Here is a 17,846-nt window from a genome sequence, read left to right as displayed (position 1 = left end):
GGGCGGGGGCGGGGACGGCGGCGGGATGGGTGGTGGGCGGGGAGAGGACTGGCTGGAGAACGTGAGCGCGACTCGGACACAGCGCCCCACGCGCCCTGCCATATCCGGCGCTCCCATCACGGGATCTCCCTGCCCATCTCGATCGCGTTCATCCGTCCGCCACCACAATGTCCGACTCTCTCGCCGCACATCAACTACGCATCACAAACCACGGAAAGATCAATGCATGGGTCCAGTTCGCCTTGCGTTTTCTCCAGGTGCGCATCCGTTTCTCTGCCTGCGACGGAGTTAACGTGCAGCCGTACAGGAAAACCCAGACCAACCCTTGGTCTTCCACACGCTGCCTGCGAAAGGCAAGCAGGTCCACCATGCTCAAGACGACGTGTCCATAGCCCCTGCAGAAGCCCAGCCCAGCGGATCGGGGGCCGTGGCCAGCAAGAAACCTCGCAACCACACCTCAATGTCAACCATCCCGCGCCTCGTCAGCGTAGTGGAGATCGTCAAGCGGGAGTACCTCAAGACCCTCGATCCCGCACTGTCACAAGCGGGGAAGCTCTCTGGCCTCCACCAATACAATCACGTCGGCGAGCTCGAGCAAGACGAGCCTGAAGCTTCTCTCAGCCCCGAAGAGGAGAGGCAACAGGCCATCACTCAAGCCTTGTCCGGGAAGCGGCAGTGGGTCGCTTGCTCCCGCCCGCTCTGCCGTCACTCACTATCAGAGCAGTCTCAGACAACACAAAGTCGCCTACATGAAGGTCACGCTCTGTCGCAAACAGCTGCCGGACTTGGTCGAGGGAGGCGCGACGTGAGTGGCTCTTGCTCGTCGGCTACTCGTATTGACGCTTGTCTCTAGATACCAGCAGCCGGAGATCCGTGCACTGTCCAAGTCGGCCAGGACTCGTCTCAAAAAAAAGCTGAAGAAGCCCGAAGCCACGACCTGAGCTGCCTGTCCTTGATGGCAACCCGTCCGCGTCTGTCCCACAGCTACTCGACGAATCGACATGAACGGCATCCTCACGTCGAGCGTTTATGCTTTGAAGTTACCGCTCTCATACGCATAGGCATCCGCCCATGCGCCTTCTAAGTAGCTACGTGTCAAAAGTAGAAGATTATTGGAGTAGCTCGAAAGACGACGAATATGATACATCGCACACGCCTACCAGTGCATTACTCAGTCCCGTGAACTATGGAGTATCGACATTTCCTTGCCAGACAGCACACCGACATGTACAGAGCAACTGGCCAGAGCAGCCATGGCATCATTGCACACGCATGATCTCAACAATACAGGACAAGCATACACTATCTAAGAAACATGACGACCGTTGTGGAGAAGGACGTGCATCTACAGCTCGGTGACCTTGACGCAGAACAGTCTAACAGCGATGAGAGCATTATGACCGACGGTGCGGTGTGGTAGAATCTATCGTTCAAGTCCCCTAGGAAGATGGGAAGGATGGCGAGAGGCCAGCAGGCGAGTGACGCGGAGCAGCTCAGAGATGGTCATCGAGAGTGCGAGCGACGTTTACCAGCGGTCGTTCCTGCTGCCGTAGCCGTTGTCGTGGCCGCCGTAGCCGCCCCCGCCGCCACCTCCACCTCCACCTCCGAACCGGCCGCCTCCGCCTCCACCGCCACGGCCGCGACCTCCACCACCTCCGCCGAAACGGCCTAAAACGCGTATGAGCGACATTGACCAACAACACATATCAATATACACTTACTGCGACCTCCACCGCCGCCGCCAAACATCGACATCTCCTCGAGTTGAGGCGGCACGTTTGCCTTCGCCTCACGGAGGATACCAATCAGTTCACGAGCGCACTTGGCGTTGTCCGTGGTGAAGTACGTGTACGATGTTCCCTTCATACCAGCACGCTACAAGGTCCAGTCAGTACGCGCGCGCAAGACCCACAAATCTCTCCTACATACCCCAGTACGACCGATACGGTGGATGTAGTCTTCGCAGTTGTTGGGAAAATCATAGTTCTGATAAGGACTACGATCAGCGGAAACCAGGCAAAGCAGAGAGCGACACGTACCAAGACATAGCCGACGTCCTTCACGTCTGCACGTGCAACAAAGCCAGCAGACCCGAAGAGACACAAACCGTGAAAGGGACGCACGGTCGAACAGGGAGCGATGGACGGGACATGAAAGAAGACACAGACATGGTCAGAAAACACAACACGGCACGAACGCAGAGCACAAGCGCTCGACAGCAACATCCGCAGACTGGTCCCAGGTCTCCTCAACCGCGGCTGCAGCTGAGGTCTCAACGTCCGAGCTATCGACAGGCAAGTCTTGTACGCGCTAACCCCAGTGTTGAAGGCGAGCGAACTTTGGTCCTTAGATTCCGCTGCTCGAGTCCATAACCACTACCATTTACCATACGAAGAGCAGTGTTCACTGTTCGTGTCAGGTCAGACCATGTACGTCACGCAACCCAGAGGAAGCAGCGTAGTCAAGGTCCGGTGGGTAGGTCAGAGGGAATCTGGCAACGATCAGGAAGTTCGCCGGTTCTGGGTGCGCGTGTTGAACATCTTGGCCTGTCTTGCTCCGCCAACGAATGACCTGAGTACGCCGTCACTGCCACCCGCAGTTCAGCGTTCAAGCACGACGGCCACTCCGCCGTGCATCCGAAGTCATGCTGCAAAGATGTCGTAGCGCTTGCCACTCAAATGAAAACATACCGAGACCACGCGACGCAACGTCAGTCGCAATGAGGATAGGCGAGCGGCCTGCCTTGAACTCGCCCAATACCCAGTCACGCTCACGTCTGCAGAGAATCGTTGAGGATCAAGGTGACGACAGCGAAAAGGATGACTTACTGTTCCTTGTCACCGTGGATGGCCAACGCTGGCCATCCATCTTGACGGAGATACTTGGTGATGTCGTCCGCCACTCGCTTTGTGCCGACGAAGATGAGTACTTTCGCGTTCTCCTGACTGATTTGGTCGAGGTGCTTGATGAGCTTCGATCGCTTCTCAAAATCGCTGCAGACCTCAACGATCTGCTGGATGTTGTGGTTGGCAGTGAGCTCCGTGGAGCCAATGTTGACCTGAATGAAGTCTTTCAAGAAGTCCTAGCGAGACAGATGAGCAACCAGGACAAAGGCACCAATACGACAAAAAACACACGTTTGCCAGCTTCTGGACATCCTTTGGCCAGGTAGCAGAAAACATCAGCGTCTGTCTGTCCGGGCGAATCTGGGCAACGATCTTCCTGATCTGAGGTTCGAAACCCATGTCAAGCATGCGGTCGGCCTCATCCATGACGAGGTAGGTGATACGCCGGAGGTTCGTCTTCTGAGACTCAAGCATGTCAATCAGGCGACCGGGCGTCGCGATCACGATCTCGACACCGCGCTGCAGGTCGCGGATTTGCGGGCCCTTGGGCGCACCGCCGTAGATCGCAGTGTTGCGGATTTTAGAGTTGGAGCCGAACTTGCCACATTCTTGTTGAATCTGCACTGCGAGCTCACGGGTCGGTGCAAGAATCAACGCGATGGGACCATCGCCAGGTGCCAAAAGCGGTTGCCTAGAGTTTCCATGAGCACGCGCTCCTCCCAAGCTTAGATCAGGGTCGACTTACGCATTGATGTGCAACATGGCAGGAAGTGCAAAGGAAATGGTCTTGCCACTGCCAGTCTGGGAGATAGCGACGACGTCCCTACCGGTGAGCGCCATGGGCCACGCCTGGCACTGAATGGGAGTGGGCGCAGTGAAGCCCTGCGCGCGGATGGTCGACATGATGTACTCGGGGAAGCCGACTTCGTCGAAGTTGGAGACGGGCCTCGGGACGGCGCGCCCCTGCACCTTCATCTCCTTGACCTTCCGGAACTCTTCGATCTCGCGGTCGCTCCGTGCGGTCACGCGCTTGTCTTCGACGTAGAAGTTTTTCTCAAAGGTCGAGAGCTTGTGTGCGCTCCAGTCGACAGAGCGCAGCCCGTTGCCGAGGTGACCCATGCGGTCGTCTCCGCCGCCTCCGCCTCCGCCCCAGCCGCCTCCACCAGAGTATCCTCCACCGCCACCACCGCCGTAGCCACCGCCGCCGCCGCCGCCGCCGTAGCCGCCGTAAGACTGAAGAAAAAAAATTGTCAGTCAAATTTCGTCGCACGAAAGGTAATGATCGCAAGGAAGCATACCATTTTGAGATTTGGTGAAGTAAAGGGAAGAGAATAAAGGCGCAACGAGGTGCGATAGGGAGCCGGGTGATGCTCTGGGGGAGAGGGACAAGAGAGGAAGGATGAGCCGGAAACACGCACCGCACCGTGCTTATATATGGCCCAGACCCCGTGCACCCGGTATCCGAGACCCCGGTAACCGGCGCCTACGTACCGCGCACTCTCATCTCAGAAGGGGCTCACCCGCGCATGTACAATAGCTGCGTGTCACAACTCTCCAATAAATATGTAGTAGAACGCGCTAGGTTGTGTGGCAGGAGTGGGTCCAGCCGTGCAGTCAGACGTATCCACCGCAAGTGCAAAGCGAGCCGTAATTCATACACCGAAGACAAAGCACATACAGATATGTATAGAAAGCATAGTGCGAGACGGGGAATGCGAGTGTGATGATGCGGAGAAAGCGGGGGTGACGATAGCGTTATGTATGCAACAGGGGTATACGTGGGTTCTATAGCGCGATAAAAACTACATCTGCACGGTGAGTCAAGCATAGGCATCGGGAGATGCGAGAGAGACGAGGCGTACCGGGTGGGTGGTTAGCATGGCTGCGACGGGAGACCAAAGGAATGGGATGCATCCGAGAACGACGGGGACGGAACGACGGTGAGAGAGAGCGGCGACGATCCGATCTCACATAACAATACACGGGTCCTTCTTGAGCTTGCTGCGGACTGGGTTCCTGTCCGGGGAGTGCTTGCGCATCTGGCGGACGAGGTCTTCGAAGACGTCTGTGACGTGCCAGTTGCGTTTGGCGGACGTTTCATAGAACGGGAGCTTCCATGACTCGGCGAGCTCGTGGATGGTTGCGCGTGAGACTTCGCGCTCGTTGCTCTGTGATGAGTCTCAGCTGCGGCGGAGAGAAGCCGGAAAAACGTGTTGGGCGTACTAGATCGAGCTTGGTGCCGACGACAACAATGGGAATGTCCTGTGCACAATGCACGGTTAGCGAGAGATGGGCGGTAAGCACGACGGAGCGCACCTTGTCGGAACCCTTGGCCAAGTAGATCTGTTGTCTGAGGTTTTCGATGTCACGGAGGCTAGACTCTTGCGTGAGGCTGCAACGGCGATCATGGGTGAGGGTGAGGACAAAGGAGGCAGGATACAGACCTGAATACGAGGAGGAAGCCGCGGGCGTTCTGGAGAGACGCGGTGATGATGGTGACGCGTGCGAGGAGAAAGGAACGAACCTTGAGGTACTTTTCGTTGAGTGCGGTGAACTGTTCTGTGCCGGCGTGTCGAGGATCTCAACCTGGAGGAGGATGAGCGCGTCGAGGGGTGGATAACACGTGAAGGGACATACGACGCATTTGTGACCGTCGACGATGAGCTCGCAGCGGTACTCCTCTGCGGCACGAGTCAGCGAGCACGAAGGAGGACAATATTTGGAGGGACATGCCTTCGATGGTGGGGTTGTATTGTTCGATGAAGACATTCTTGCCAAAGCGGATGGTGAGGGCAGATTGCCGACCCCTCCAGCTGCGGACAGCGCGTGTCAGCGACGAGCGGGGAGGGAGAGACGGGCGCACCGCCGAGGACGACCGCGTTGAATTTGCGCATGGTGTGTGTGCGCGACGTGTCGGACGAGGAGGAGCAGGTCGTTTTTAGCGGTTACGGCATGCGGGTGGGGAAGGAGGCGAGAAGGCGCGAGCGGGACTGCCTCCCACCATCACTCCCTCCCCTGCCTCCTCCTGCCTAGCCTTCCCCTGCCCCCAGCCGCTAGCTCGCCACGCCGCTCCCGCACGCCATGGTGCGCCCACGCGTGTTCTTCGATCTCGCCGTCGACGCGCCCCCGCCGGCAGGTCAGCAGCCTCCCCTCGTCCATCAGATCCTCACCCAGCCCTGATATACCCTTCCAGGATCATCTTCGAGCTCTTCACCGACGCAGCCCCCAAGACCGCAGAAAAGTACGTCCTTGCGCTCTGACGCGCCACTACGTGCTCATCGTGTCGCCCAGCTTCCGCGCACTATGCACCGGCGAAAAGGGCCTCTCCCCCGTCTCCGACCGCCCGCTCTACTACAAAAATAGCATCATTCACCGTTCCATCCAGGGCTTCATGGTCCAAGGCGGGGGTCCGTAGCCGACCGCACCTTCCATCGCACTCTGCTCACCCGCGCTCTTTACGCAGACTTTACAAGCGCAATGGAACGGCGGCGAGTCCATCTACGGCGGCACATTCCCCGACGAGGACCTCACGCACCCCCTCGACGCCGAAGGCCTCCTCTGCATGGCCAACAAGGGCCCCAACACCAACGGCTCCCAGTTCTTCGTCACCCTGCGCGAGTGCCCTCACTTGAACGGTGCGTGCTCTCGTCTCCTCGCGTTTCACCCAGCGTGCCGACGCGTCCCCCAGGCAAACACGTCGTGTTCGGACGCGTCATTCGCGGCTACGACGTCATCCAACAGGTCGCGGACGTCCCCACAGACGCGAAGGACCGCCCGACCGTTCCCGTCACCATCGAAAACTGTGGCGAGCTCGTGCTCAAGAGCAAGGCCCAGTCACAGGAGCCCGAACGTGCGTCCGCATTCTCTTTCCTTTCTACTACATGTCCCGAACATCACGCCCCAGCAAAAGCTGCCTCACCCTTGTCAGGCAGCCAGAGTGAAGACGAGCGGCGGCATCCTCAGAAGCGTAGGCACCGCCGCTCGGACGGCTCTGACCTCGATCACGACTCCGCCGCCGCCTCCGATGACGACACCGGCCACGACCGCGAGAAGCGACACCGCAAAAAGTCAAAGCACAAGCACAAATCCAAAGGCAAGGATAAGTCGAAGCACAAGAAAGAGAAGGAGCGGGAACCGTCGCCGTCCGCGCCGGTGCCGCCTGGGGAAGAGACGGAGGAGCAGTACGACGCGCGGCTTGAGCGCGAGGAGCGAGAGAGATTCGAGGAAGCGAAACGGCAAGAGCTGGAGAGGCTGCAGCGGCGCATGGAGGAGCGGGAGGCGAGCGAGTCGGGCAATGGTGTGCGGTTTAAAGGTGCGTGCTCTCTGCAGTTGTCGACGAAGCACTGACGAATGTTCACAACATCAGGACGTGGACGGATGAAATACGTCGACCCGGAGCTCAGAGGTAGTCGTGATCTCTGAGGGACTTCTTTCAGTCGGGATTTTGCTGTCAATTTTTGGTAATTTCTGCTGCAACACGCTCTGCAGCCTCGTCAAGTCTACCACTGCACTGCTGCCGTCGCCGCTGCTTGGCCATTCTCATCGACTCATTGTACACTAGTGCACATATAGAACGACTCCATGCCGTAATTCTTTGTCAATGCTGGCATCCTGATATCCCGTGTACTGTACAACATATATGCAAATCTTCGACGTCCAATCGAATCTTCGTGATCACCCCACCGCTTCCCCTACTTCTCTGCAAGCGGACGCCATTTATCAGTACTTGACGCGCCAAGGCCGTATATCACGTACTCGTCCCCATCTTGAACCACTTGGGCATCTTCTTCTCCGCCGGCGGCGCTTCCGGCGCAGGCTGGCCGGACAACGTCCGCCCTGCGGGCGCCGTGGACGCCGAGCTTGCCTTCTCGTCGGCGTCGAAGTTGGGCGGCTTGGGGAGGTCCTCGGCCGCCGCGAGGATGGACGGATCGAGCGGCGCCGGCGCGTCCGTGTCTGTCGGTGTGATGAAGACCCCGTGCGATGAAATTGCGATGGAGACGTACGGTTGAGACTCTCGTCAAAGAAGCTGAGGAGAAGGACGGAGGAGGGCGCCAGTTGCAGCCCGGCCAGGGTGAGGTCGCGCACCGCTGGATCGGACACTTTGAACTCGCGTTTTGGTGGTGTTTGGTCTTTTGAGCGGGCGAGATCAGTGGTGCAAGTGCAGCTAGGAAGGCGGCACATACAGAGCACGAACTTGATCGGCTTCACGTCCTCGCGCAATGAGTTCCGGACAAAGGCATACACGGCCTTGATCTTGTCCGTCGATGGGAACGTTTTCTCGAGCTGACTGCGGTCACTGAACTTGATTCGGATAGTGGTCTGCGATCGCGCTCAGAGGGTCACACAAGCCGTCTGGTGGATGCGCGCACGTACAGTAGGCCATCTCGCACGTTTCGTCTTCTCTTCGGCATCTCGTACCGCCTGGGTCTTCAGCGGAGCATTGACCAGCGCGTGAGTTCGCCGCGACAGCGACGCCTGGGCAGCCTTCAGGTCTGCGGTACTAGGCTGAAATACGAGTCGGGGAGATCTTCTACGGACGAAGGGGCCAATGATGAGCGGCGTGGACGCGATCGGACGAGCAGACCTACATACTGCGCTCTGATCCTCCTTGTGGAGGGCGGAAATACCGAAAGGCAGGCAGCTCACTGCCGTCCTGCGTGCTCGTACTTGTGGCTGCCGTGTGCGACGACGCCGGGGCTGCTGGTACGCTGGATGTGTCCGCCATGGCAGAAGCGATTATAGGATGTATCGGTGGGACAGTCTTTGAGAGGACGGTGTTGGGACGGTGTCTCGAGACGGCGAAGGTGTAGAATGGGTGGGGATCAGCGCTCACTGGATCGCACGCTTAGCTAAGGACGTTGACGGGAACAATCTCGAATTCACCGGTACAGACAGATACACTAGACAACGCTACAGACACAATCCAAGGACCTATGGCGACAGTCTGCAAAGAGGTACTGAGTCAGCACAAAGCAGGAGACGGAGTGGCAGACACAGTCAGAATGATCGAAAGTTGTCTCATGGCCTCCGTCCCAGGGCACGCCGGCGAGCGGCCCCTTTGGTGTGAGACGGAGACATTCGAACGCAAATTACGAAAGTACACATCATGTACACGCACAGAACAGAAGAGCGCACTCACCAAAAAGTCTGCGAGAGTCGACGAACAACTTGTGCACAGAGCGCAATTTGAGGACGAGCGCGTTGTTGGTCCTTGTTTGTCCGCTGTGGCTCCACCGTGCGCTCCTCCAACATCGCTTCGAAGAACTCCTGCATACTTACTTTCACCATGCCTCATGATCACGACCACGGCGGCTGCAACGACGACTCCCACCATCACGACCACCAGCACGACCTCCCGGAAGGCGTAGGGCCCCGGGACAACCTCTACTCTCGCATTGACCGCGACAATGTCATCGCGCTCAACGTGCAGGCTCCTGCAAAGGGCCCCGAGGTCATCAAGCCATGGGACCAGCGGCTGGATGAGGACAAGGTACGTCTCTGCGCTCTTGATGACCCTGAGGTGTCAGCGGCGCAGACCGCTTGTCTCCAAGTACCTCGAGTCCGACGCGGACGACCAAATGTGAGCCTCCGTTCTCTGTCTTCCCATATGTCAAGTTTAATGCCTCCTAGGATCATCCGCATCCCCTTTGCTGGAGCGGTCAAGCTGCGTGCAGTCCTCATCAAAGCAGGCCCTATTGATCAGACCCCCGCCAAGCTGTCCATCGTAAGTCAGGCCTCCTAACGTGAATGAAGGCGCACCTATTCTTTGCCTGTCAAGTTCACGAACCTCGACCACGTCGACTTCTCCACCATCGCGACATGAAAGCAGTACAAGAGTTCGATGTCGCACAAGGGAGAGACGTAGGCGAATATCACGTCATGTGTGTCCGCTCTAATGATCGCATTCGCGTTGACTCACGGCGGCCGGGTACAAGGCCAGCTAAATTCTCCAATGTCACTTCCGTCACCTTGTTTTTCCCCGAGTCTCAAGGTGCCGACACAACACGGCTTTACTACGTTGGCTTCCTCGGCTCATTCAGCGGCGAGGTAAGCTAGACGACTTCGTCGACGATTCAACGCACTCTGAAGTGAAATGCGCTCTAGCGCAAAGGCCAGCCGATCATCACCGTTTACGAGTCACGTCCGAACATTGCGGACCATCCAAAGATCACAGAGGCGTTGCCGAGCATGCAAGGGTGATTGTAGGCATCCCGGTCGAACACAAAGAACTGCTGTAGCCATTCTTGTACATTACTCTGAGACGTCAAACTTCAATCATGGAAATCTCCCGTCATCTGTCGTCGGTCTGCACCAAAGCGATTTCAGAACGTTCAGGTAATAATTAGCTAGTGATACAAGCGGAACAGAGCTACATGATCATACAACCAAACAAGAAATCAAGCCAGTAGACTATGTTGGGCGGCAACAGACGTATCGAAGATGACCGCGCTCACAGACCCATCCCACCACCCATGGCTCCGCCCATGCCCCCCGACCCGTCCTGCCGTCGTTGCATGAAGGACTGCATCATTTCGTGACTGAGGTTCACGTTCCCCGTGCCGCCTCCGCCGCCGCTTGGTACGCGCTGATGCATCCCTTGCCCGTCCATGGAACCAGGAGTCGCGCTGGGCATCCTGTTGGGCATCTGCCTCTGCGCTTGAGGTCTACCTCCACCAAGTCTCAGCATCTGATCCAAAGTAGGCGGCGCGCCACCCATGAACGGGTTCATCGGAATCAACGTGTTGAGATTGTTCGGCGCGATAGGCTGACGCTGTTGGATAGGAGGCTGCTGTTGCGTCATCATGGAAGGTCCCATTGTCGCCATCGTCGGGTCCCCCTGCGTGTTGTCCTGCGTCTGGAATTGCGGCTGTGGAGGAGCCTGCCGATTTTGCGGCGCCTGCTGTAACAGCTGCGCACGCTGCTGTTCCTGCGCCCTCTGGCTATACTGTCGCACAAGCTCGGTGATCTTCGCCTGCTTTTCGTGAGCAGCCGTCGCCTCCAGCTCGGCCGCCTCCTTCGGTTGCAAATTGAGTAGCAGTTGCGCTATGGACGGCGGAACGAGTGATACACGCATCCCTCCCACGATTGACGGCGGGAGTTCCGGAATACCTCTCGGCCCATGGAAGAATGCGCCGGCATACTGCCCGGGGCGAACAGGGAACAGCAGCAGTCGTTTCGCCGGATGAGCGCCGGAGGGGTCAGCCAAGCTAGCTATCGCATACTACTTACGCGGATGAGCAAGGCGAAAACGCACACACGATGAATGGACGTACACGATGCGAAAGATAGACGGATCGCCAGATGACCATGCACTGCTCTTCATTTTGTTTCGGGTCGTTCGTGGTGTTGTTCGGTGCCGCAAACAACATCGTATATTCGGATACGTGTGCTTTCAGCCACTCCTGCAACTTGGGCATTGATACCCTGAACTCGGTTGACGGCTCCAATGTCAAGGTGGCTGGCCAGGGGAACGCTCGTCTGAAGGGAATCAACTTCGTAAATGCGAATTACATGGGGCCGATTGGCAGCTGATGCTTACAACATGTCTGAAGCGTTGACGAACATATGCGCTTGCATCATTCGCCCACTCTTGGAATCAACCCAAGCGGCAGGCCCTTCCCATATGCGTAGGAGGCTAGGGGCTCCTCCACCCTGAGACGGTCCGGACGGCTGCGGGACTTGACCCTTGGCCATTGCTGGCGATATTTGAGACACATCGTGTGGCGGACCGTTCACCATCGGCGGCGGGTTGGGATCACTCTGTCTTGGCGGCTGTAGGGGCATGTGGGCCGTGAATGGCGCAGGGTTCTGCGACGATGACATGGGCTCAGAGTTGGACGATGGCTGATGGCCTAGCTCTCCGATATGGTCGTCGGGGACGGGTAGGGGGTCAGCATGCATGGCACTGCTCGACGTCGATGCAGCATTGTTCATCGTCGGCATAGAGGTTGATCCTGGCATACCAGCTGTACCTGTCAGCATCGAGTCGGTCGCCGATCCAGGTTGCGGGGCGCCAGTGTTGCCCAGAGCCGCAGGCTGCGATTGCGATTGAGCCAACAACGCTTGGTTCTTCATCTGCTGGATCTGAGTCTGTTTGAAGGCCACCAACAGCCTCTGCACATCTCTCTCGCCCTCTGCCGCCTCCTTCGCACGGCCCATTTGCTTGTGTTCACTCACTTCCTGCTTCTTCTTTGCTACGAGCACACTCATATGGTGGAGCACTTGGGGATTGATCATGCGAATGTCAGCATGTGGGGGACGAGGCGGCTGCGGTGCGGGCCGATGCTGCGCAGATGGCGGTGCAGGAGCAGGAGCAGCAACATTGACAGGAGTGGTCTGGACTGGCTGCGGTGGGGATGCGGGAGCAACGTTGTCCATTGGTGGCGGCTGTGGGGGCTGTGGGGGTGACGGATGGGATTCGACCTTGGTCCGCTTGAGCTCTGCGGCTCGTCCCGCCACGTTCGCACCGTCGGCAGAGCGTTTCGCACCTGTTGCATTAAGCATAAGGACCTGGCGGGAACTGGTATTACAGGCAAGCTATCTACCTTTCTGCAGAGCGGTTGGAAAGCCAGTCAGGTGCAGGACGTGATGCGGTCGGACGGCAAACCAAGGCTGCTGTGACGGACCTGCTGCTGCCTGTCGTGAGATAGGCGTGAAGTTCGAAGTAACGAGCTGTAGCCCTTGGCCTTACCGAAATGTGCAGCTCCTTGAAACGGGCAGCTGCCTCAACAGGATGTTGCTGTAATGTATCTTCCTCTGTTTCGCGTTGCACAATCAGCGGTGAACGTATCAGAGGCGTGTTTCATCACCTTCTGGAGCTCAAGAGGGAGAGTGTCCCAAGAGATGTCGTCGAGACCAGCAGTCATATTCCAGAGAGGGTGTTCAGAGCCATCAGGAGGAGCTGCTGCTACATGTATGATGTGCGAGCTCGTGACCTACCAGTGCGTCAGGAAAGGGCACATACCACTCATCGATACCTCACGCACCTCTGGCGAGTCTTTCAGCGCGTCGAACAACTGACCAGACCGTCAGGGTGGGCAATGAGTTCAGACGGCCGACGCACCTCGACGGCGGCAACCAGTCCTTCGAGCGCAGCCAAGCCAGCCGAGTCACCCAAGCTTGAGAGTCCAAGACCCATCTTCTCGGGATCCTCGCGCATGTCCCTGAAGATGACCTGCGGTGGCCCGAAGAAGATCTTTCCGAGCGGCGTTGGTCTTGTCTCGGCAGGCCCGTAGCTCACCACGCCCACGCGGAACTGAACAGATGAGGGACAGATGGCGCGGATCGGTAGGTGAATGTGCTTACATGCGGAGTTGAATGCAGCTCTGCCAGGCGTTGGAGGAGGGGGAGCATGTACTCTCCGAAGATTTGTCCCCACTCCGTGGCGAGTGCCAGCGACGCGTCGACCACATACACCACGGCAACGACGTTCGCCATTGAGCGTCACTACGATGCGCTGGACAGAATCGGTGTGGACGCGGTTAGGCAGTGTCCCCGGACGCGTCGGGACAGGACAGGCCGGTAGCCCCGACGCTGATCTCGGTAGCAAGCTTGAGCTTGACGGGAGAAGAGGACGTCCGTGTCGTAGTGGCAAAGGGTTCCAACAGAACCGGAAGCTACTAATAGTGGTATACGAGCGTGAGGGAGAGCGGAAGGATCGCCAATCCATGACGCTGGCTCCTGTAGCTAGCAGTTCATGGTCCCACGGTATGATATAGGCGCCCCGACATTATCGCATTTGGTTCCCGCGCAGCCAAAGATATAACAGGACATTGTTCACTAGATAGCGCGTAGTACGGGATGAAAATGCCTGTATAGATGTGCTATGGTCCAGACGGGATGGAGGGAAGAGAGAACATGTGAACCGCACACGGTACTAGAATACAAGTCCGCGTGTCCGCACACCGAGCCTACGACAGAATCTCTTCATGCTACCAACAACATTCCACCACCCAGAATTGCGACGAAGGAACCCAAACCACCGAACAGCCAGCTCATGTCTCGGAGCGGAGCTGCGGAACTGACGGCGGTCGCAGCCGATGTAGCCCACTCGCTGTACTGCAGTACCGTGCCCGACGCGGTCGGAGTGCGTGTGGTAGTGGGTGCGAACGTCGGTATGAACGTTGCTTGTTGCACGACCGTGTTACCTAGCAAGGCGTCAGTATCGTGATGCTCGTTGGGGCCAAACTACACGTGGACAGACCTGCAGCGTCGGTAGTCGAGTACTGATACACGGTTTGTGTCGCCGCGCCGCCCGTCGGAGAGTCCTCGACGGCGCCACCGTTCTGTGTGGCCGCCGTGGTTGTGGCTGTGGGCGTCGTTGTCGTGAGCGGTGTGGTGGTGGTCCGCGTTGTGGCCCCAGTAAGCGTCGACCTACGGGGCGGTCAGAGGACGGGTCCAGCAAGGTAGGCAGGTACGCACAGGGTCTCCGTCGTCGCAAGGCCGAGCGGGTTGAGGGTGATCAATTCAACGACCGTTAGGCCCAACCTGCGGGAAAGTGGATGAGAGGATGAGGAAAGATACAGCGGACGCAGAACTTACGCGTTAGTGGTCGTGATGGTCTGGGCATACGCAGAGAGGGCAAAGACAGTGGCAAAGACCGCCTTGAGGAGGGCTGATCTCATGTCGAGTGCGTCGTGCGGGTGAACGCAGGGTGGTGGGCAGCGAGGACGGCAGTGAGAGACGGAGGACGAGCGCAGTGGAGCTCGCAGCGGCAGTGGTCTCCACTCGACTGCGGTCGCTGGGTCATGTGACGCGAGCCCGACTGAAAAGGAAGGTGGGCGCTACTGCCCTTGGTCGGAAAATTGGAGGATGTGGGATCGATTGGGCGTCCGACTCGCCCTCCTCTCTTCCCCCGCCCGCTCCTTCTCCTCCTCCCCCGCTCTCGCAGTCAAGAAGAGGATGCCGCCCAAGAAAGCCGCACCAGAGAAGAAGACGCTGCTTGGCCGCCCGAGCAACAACCTGAAGATTGGCATCGTAGGTCTGTTCCGGTACCACGTCGAATAATGCCCGTCTGACCCTCGCTCAGGACTCCCAACGTCGGCAAATCCTCCTTTTTCAATGTCTTGACTAAGACTGGTCAGCACACGTAGCCCTCCGTGCACAGCGCATCGCGTCTCACCGCGCGTTCTCCCAGACCTCGCCGTCGCGGCGAACTACCCCTACGCGACCATGTATGTTCGTCCCTTGCTCCGCTGCGAACTCTCTCACATCCGTTGGCTTTAGCAACCCCGAAGAGGCGCGTATCCCCGTGCCTGACACCCGCTTCGACTGGCTTTGCGAGTCGTACAAGCCCGCGTCTCGAGTGCCTGCACACCTGACGTGTCTCGACATCGCCGGCCTCACCGCGGTACGTCTCACACGTCTCCCATGACGAGCGTCCGCAAACCATGCGACCAGGGCGCGTCCAGCGGCGAAGGTCTCGGTAACGCCTTTTTGTCGCACGTCCGCGCAGTCGACGGCATCTTCCAGGTCGTCCGTGCTTTCGACGACGCCAACATCATCCACGTCGAGGGCGAGGTTAACCCCATCCGCGACATGGAGATCATACGGACAGAGCTCCGACTGAAGGACATCGAATGGGTCGACAAGCATCTCGACGGCTTGAAGAAGACGGGTCGCTCTCTCGGAAACTCCAGCCTGGCAGACAAAGCAAGGAAGGAGGAGATCGTGCGTGAACAGACCTTGCTGTTGTTGATGGGCTGACGCGTCGTTGCGCTGAAGGCTACGGTCGAGAAGATTCAAAAGGTCTTGACCGTCGATGAGAAAGATGTCCGCAAGGCGGACTGGACAAACAAGGAAGTAAGTGCGCATCTTTCGTGAACCCATGTATGTCGACCATCGTACGGCCCCGGCTGCACCGGACATTCGGCCGTAGCCTACCCGAGAGCGACGCTAGTGACACGGCATCGCACGTCCAACCCTATTCCGTGGAAGTGATGACAAAGAGCAGTATGCTCGATGTAACCCAGCTCATTGAGGCGGGAGTAACGCCCCATTGTGCCTATGAGAACAAATTTTCTTCTGATCCACTTCGTTCCCATATTCCGCAACTACTTTAGTCGACATTACCTTGACAATCTACTTACACAGGTCGATGTGGTGAACGGTCTCCAGCTTTTGACGGCTAAGCCCGTCACGTACCTCGTCAATCTCAGCGAGAGAGATTATGTGCGCAAGAAGAACAAGTGGTAAGTGATATCACTCGGACTACGAAGCATGGATTAACGCAGCGCAGGCTGCCGAAGATCAAGGCTTGGATCGACGAAAACAATACCGGCGACCCGCTCATCCCCTTCTCCGTAGCACTCGAAGAACGGCTGGTCAATATGTCCGATGAAGAGCGAGTAGAAGAAGAGAAGAAGATAGGTGCCGTCAGTGCGTTGCCTAAGATCACTACCGCAGGTTACACGAGCCTAGACGTAGGTGTCTAGACTTGTCGTTCGCTGGTTGCTCTCTGATTTCGCTCATCCATCCACAGTTGATCCGTTACTTCACCTGCGGACCCGACGAAGTACGAGCATGGACGATCCGTCGCGGGACGAAAGCACCACAGGCTGCAGGTGTCATTCAGTAAGCTTTGCTCGTGTCTTGTATGCTGTTCCTTGCGTACTCAATCCCTCGTCACTAGTACCGACTTCGAGAACAAGTTTGTTTGCGGGGAGATCATGAGCTTCGATGACCTCAAAGAGCTTGGTAGCGAGTCTGCTGTGAAGGCTGGTGGTAAGCTACGGCAACAGGGCAAACCTTACGAAAGTGAGTTGTTCTTAGCATTCCTGTGGTACCTTGCTGACCGTCAACTCAGTGGTCGACGGTGATATCGCTTATTGGAAGGCTGGCATGTAGCACTTGTACAGCTGTAGCAAATAGTAGTTGTAATTTGTATGATCATCTCCATTGATCATGCAAGCTGTGTACATAATGTGATCTAAGGTATGAGATCATAGAGTAAACACCAGTTCATTAGGTTTGAATGTTGGTCAGAGATGCTGTCATGAAGGCTTCCTCTGTAGGGACAGCCTAAATTTCTAGATTTGTTTTGGCTGGTAGTAAGCATAATAGTAAGTAAATTGTATGATCTTTAACAACTCACATGTTCTTAGATCAAGTCACTGTGCCACCAGATATTATCAACAGATTGCTCCAAATGGACCACTGCCTATCTTTTGGTTGTTATCACATCAACACCTACACCCCAATACTGGGAAAACCACCACAGCTTATTGATACATTGAGTGATGGCATGGGAATATTTTTCTATTCACAAGAACAGTTGGTGATTGTGAGGCCTGCAAGTTCCCAATACTCACACAACTGAAACATGTCCCATGATCCCAAAATCCATTGCCATGTGATTCAGGATCCCCCATCTGAGGGGAGTGAATGATCCCCAGACCCTACAGCTACATAGCTGTAGTGTAGCCATAGCATAGCAGTCCACAATCATGGCAAATTGGACTGTAGCACATAGCAGTTTTGGTTTGTATTGGATTGTAGCGCATGGTGAATTACAATCCCTGAGGTATGAAGGAATCATTCTTATGACTGGAGAGAATGTAATGCTTGGCATGGAGCCCAATGTGGCAGGTTTTTCCCACAGTGCATGTGACTGTTTGGGCACCAGATAACTAAAGGTAAGTAGCTCTTACTATACTCACATGAGCTGAGTTTTCAAATTTCAGACTCCCAGACGGTGCAAGTTGCACCAACACACCCAAACAGATGCTGTGGCTGACAATTCCCCATGGATTTGGGGCTCCTGTAACACCTAGCTTGGAGCCCAAGATGGAAAGTGGTGAACATGGCATGTGACCTCACCAGCAGCAGCACTGGGCTCCAATATAATCAATCACTTTTTGCAACAGTAAGCATCCACAAATAGATATGGCAAATATATAGTCAACTTGTAGCCATTGTTTCACAGAGTCTACAGTAATTTTGTTGGGGCCCAGATGTGGCTAGTTAGGCTAGAAAATGCAAAATACAAAAAGAAAAACAAGT

General features: G+C 56.7%; 10 protein-coding genes across 10 annotated transcripts; 5 read left to right on the top strand and 5 right to left on the bottom strand.

The window, feature by feature from the left end:
• Nucleotides 1-145: 145 nt before the first annotated feature.
• B0H18DRAFT_1008846 (uncharacterized protein) lies at nt 146-1,268 on the top strand. Its single transcript, XM_048028817.1, is given in 5 exon segments — nt 146-257; nt 308-675; nt 725-805; nt 854-943; nt 959-1,268. The coding sequence occupies 4 exon segments, from the start codon at nt 168-170 to the stop codon at nt 939-941; spliced, it is 627 nt and encodes a 208-aa protein (XP_047893148.1). The 5' UTR covers nt 146-167; the 3' UTR covers nt 942-943; nt 959-1,268.
• A 354-nt stretch (nt 1,269-1,622) lies between these two features.
• Nucleotides 1,623-2,489, top strand: B0H18DRAFT_375711 (uncharacterized protein). The gene has a single exon (XM_048037809.1). It carries the CDS (start codon nt 1,854-1,856, stop codon nt 2,370-2,372), a length of 519 nt encoding a protein of 172 aa, XP_047893147.1. The 5' UTR covers nt 1,623-1,853; the 3' UTR covers nt 2,373-2,489.
• B0H18DRAFT_375710 (RNA helicase) lies at nt 2,490-4,237 on the bottom strand. The gene is made up of 5 exons (XM_048037808.1): nt 4,145-4,237; nt 3,592-4,079; nt 3,138-3,537; nt 2,829-3,082; nt 2,490-2,776 (listed from the first exon to the last, which is right to left on the bottom strand). Exons 1-5 carry the CDS (start codon nt 4,145-4,147, stop codon nt 2,608-2,610), a joined length of 1,314 nt encoding a protein of 437 aa, XP_047893146.1. The 5' UTR covers nt 4,148-4,237; the 3' UTR covers nt 2,490-2,607.
• Nucleotides 4,238-4,370: 133 nt separating this feature from the next.
• B0H18DRAFT_1008836 (P-loop containing nucleoside triphosphate hydrolase protein) lies at nt 4,371-5,819 on the bottom strand. Its single transcript, XM_048028816.1, has 9 exons — nt 5,702-5,819; nt 5,580-5,616; nt 5,484-5,527; nt 5,371-5,400; nt 5,291-5,319; nt 5,163-5,238; nt 5,070-5,108; nt 4,709-5,014; nt 4,371-4,654 (listed from the first exon to the last, which is right to left on the bottom strand). The coding sequence occupies exons 1-8, from the start codon at nt 5,738-5,740 to the stop codon at nt 4,814-4,816; spliced, it is 495 nt and encodes a 164-aa protein (XP_047893145.1). The 5' UTR covers nt 5,741-5,819; the 3' UTR covers nt 4,371-4,654; nt 4,709-4,813.
• A 108-nt stretch (nt 5,820-5,927) lies between these two features.
• On the top strand, nt 5,928-7,268 carry B0H18DRAFT_1085230 (cyclophilin-like domain-containing protein; the record flags this gene model as incomplete). The annotated part of the gene is made up of 6 exons (XM_048031887.1): nt 5,928-5,982; nt 6,021-6,087; nt 6,138-6,253; nt 6,320-6,481; nt 6,535-7,158; nt 7,213-7,268. 6 exons carry the CDS (start codon nt 5,928-5,930, stop codon nt 7,266-7,268), a joined length of 1,080 nt encoding a protein of 359 aa, XP_047893144.1.
• A 325-nt stretch (nt 7,269-7,593) lies between these two features.
• Nucleotides 7,594-8,571, bottom strand: B0H18DRAFT_877077 (uncharacterized protein; the record flags this gene model as incomplete). The annotated part of the gene is made up of 5 exons (XM_048040528.1): nt 7,594-7,799; nt 7,850-7,975; nt 8,030-8,165; nt 8,220-8,376; nt 8,435-8,571. 5 exons carry the CDS (start codon nt 8,569-8,571, stop codon nt 7,594-7,596), a joined length of 762 nt encoding a protein of 253 aa, XP_047893143.1.
• Nucleotides 8,572-9,061: 490 nt separating this feature from the next.
• On the top strand, nt 9,062-10,160 carry B0H18DRAFT_1008818 (galactose-binding domain-like protein). The gene is made up of 7 exons (XM_048028815.1): nt 9,062-9,336; nt 9,398-9,426; nt 9,477-9,570; nt 9,625-9,642; nt 9,684-9,727; nt 9,782-9,893; nt 9,951-10,160. The coding sequence occupies exons 1-7, from the start codon at nt 9,133-9,135 to the stop codon at nt 10,044-10,046; spliced, it is 597 nt and encodes a 198-aa protein (XP_047893142.1). The 5' UTR covers nt 9,062-9,132; the 3' UTR covers nt 10,047-10,160.
• Nucleotides 10,142-13,467, bottom strand: B0H18DRAFT_1008817 (uncharacterized protein). Its single transcript, XM_048028814.1, has 9 exons — nt 13,152-13,467; nt 12,910-13,101; nt 12,833-12,862; nt 12,656-12,781; nt 12,561-12,602; nt 12,392-12,518; nt 11,386-12,334; nt 11,120-11,324; nt 10,142-11,067 (listed from the first exon to the last, which is right to left on the bottom strand). Exons 1-9 carry the CDS (start codon nt 13,281-13,283, stop codon nt 10,297-10,299), a joined length of 2,574 nt encoding a protein of 857 aa, XP_047893141.1. The 5' UTR covers nt 13,284-13,467; the 3' UTR covers nt 10,142-10,296.
• Nucleotides 13,468-13,878: 411 nt separating this feature from the next.
• B0H18DRAFT_1008810 (uncharacterized protein) lies at nt 13,879-14,538 on the bottom strand. Its single transcript, XM_048028813.1, has 3 exons — nt 14,388-14,538; nt 14,268-14,333; nt 13,879-14,219 (listed from the first exon to the last, which is right to left on the bottom strand). The coding sequence occupies exons 1-3, from the start codon at nt 14,468-14,470 to the stop codon at nt 13,994-13,996; spliced, it is 375 nt and encodes a 124-aa protein (XP_047893140.1). The 5' UTR covers nt 14,471-14,538; the 3' UTR covers nt 13,879-13,993.
• A 117-nt stretch (nt 14,539-14,655) lies between these two features.
• Nucleotides 14,656-16,836, top strand: B0H18DRAFT_1008808 (cytoplasmic protein; the record flags this gene model as incomplete). Its single annotated transcript, XM_048028812.1, has 11 exons — nt 14,656-14,836; nt 14,875-14,924; nt 14,983-15,019; nt 15,072-15,195; nt 15,246-15,515; nt 15,570-15,647; nt 15,939-16,036; nt 16,084-16,267; nt 16,327-16,418; nt 16,477-16,601; nt 16,651-16,836. Coding segments are annotated over 11 exons (1,280 nt in total), but the record flags the coding sequence as incomplete, so codon positions are not given.
• Between the last annotated feature and the right edge of the window lie 1,010 nt (nt 16,837-17,846).

The sequence above is a fragment of the Fomitopsis serialis genome (assembly GCF_022376445.1).
Source record: "Fomitopsis serialis strain Sig1Antser10 chromosome Unknown B0H18scaffold_35, whole genome shotgun sequence".
Classification (NCBI taxonomy): Eukaryota; Fungi; Basidiomycota; class Agaricomycetes; order Polyporales; family Fomitopsidaceae; genus Fomitopsis; species Fomitopsis serialis.
The sequence above is the reverse complement of the archived record's forward strand: the minus strand, read 5'-3'. Positions and strand labels throughout refer to the sequence as shown.

Excerpts from the sequence above, each read along its gene's own strand:
- B0H18DRAFT_1008846 (XM_048028817.1), top strand. The coding sequence starts at position 168 with ATGTCCGACTCTCTCGCCGCACATCAACTACGCATCACAAACCACGGA. Across the intron at positions 676-724 it reads GCCTTGTCCGGGAAGCGGCA|TCTCAGACAACACAAAGTCG; the intron begins GTGGGTCGCTTG and ends CTATCAGAGCAG. Across the intron at positions 806-853 it reads TTGGTCGAGGGAGGCGCGAC|ATACCAGCAGCCGGAGATCC; the intron begins GTGAGTGGCTCT and ends GCTTGTCTCTAG.
- B0H18DRAFT_375711 (XM_048037809.1), top strand. The coding sequence starts at position 1,854 with ATGTTCCCTTCATACCAGCACGCTACAAGGTCCAGTCAGTACGCGCGC.
- B0H18DRAFT_375710 (XM_048037808.1), bottom strand. Across the intron at positions 3,538-3,591 it reads GCCATGTTGCACATCAATGC|GCAACCGCTTTTGGCACCTG; the intron begins GTAAGTCGACCC and ends TGGAAACTCTAG. Across the intron at positions 2,777-2,828 it reads ATCCACGGTGACAAGGAACA|ACGTGAGCGTGACTGGGTAT; the intron begins GTAAGTCATCCT and ends GATTCTCTGCAG.
- B0H18DRAFT_1008836 (XM_048028816.1), bottom strand. The coding sequence starts at position 5,740 with ATGCGCAAATTCAACGCGGTCGTCCTCGGCGGTGCGCCC. Across the intron at positions 5,320-5,370 it reads TCAACGAAAAGTACCTCAAG|AACGCCCGCGGCTTCCTCCT; the intron begins GTTCGTTCCTTT and ends GCGTCTCTCCAG. Across the intron at positions 5,239-5,290 it reads GGCTTCCTCCTCGTATTCAG|CCTCACGCAAGAGTCTAGCC; the intron begins GTCTGTATCCTG and ends TCGCCGTTGCAG.
- B0H18DRAFT_1008818 (XM_048028815.1), top strand. The coding sequence starts at position 9,133 with ATGCCTCATGATCACGACCACGGCGGCTGCAACGACGACTCCCACCAT. Across the intron at positions 9,337-9,397 it reads AGCGGCTGGATGAGGACAAG|TACCTCGAGTCCGACGCGGA; the intron begins GTACGTCTCTGC and ends CTTGTCTCCAAG. Across the intron at positions 9,427-9,476 it reads TCCGACGCGGACGACCAAAT|GATCATCCGCATCCCCTTTG; the intron begins GTGAGCCTCCGT and ends AATGCCTCCTAG.
- B0H18DRAFT_1008817 (XM_048028814.1), bottom strand. The coding sequence starts at position 13,283 with ATGGCGAACGTCGTTGCCGTGGTGTATGTGGTCGACGCGTCGCTGGCA. Across the intron at positions 12,863-12,909 it reads GACTGGTTGCCGCCGTCGAG|TTGTTCGACGCGCTGAAAGA; the intron begins GTGCGTCGGCCG and ends CGGTCTGGTCAG. Across the intron at positions 11,325-11,385 it reads GTCAACGCTTCAGACATGTT|ACGAGCGTTCCCCTGGCCAG; the intron begins GTAAGCATCAGC and ends GATTCCCTTCAG.
- B0H18DRAFT_1008810 (XM_048028813.1), bottom strand. The coding sequence starts at position 14,470 with ATGAGATCAGCCCTCCTCAAGGCGGTCTTTGCCACTGTCTTTGCCCTC. Across the intron at positions 14,334-14,387 it reads ACCATCACGACCACTAACGC|GTTGGGCCTAACGGTCGTTG; the intron begins GTAAGTTCTGCG and ends ACTTTCCCGCAG. Across the intron at positions 14,220-14,267 it reads CTTGCGACGACGGAGACCCT|GTCGACGCTTACTGGGGCCA; the intron begins GTGCGTACCTGC and ends ACCGCCCCGTAG.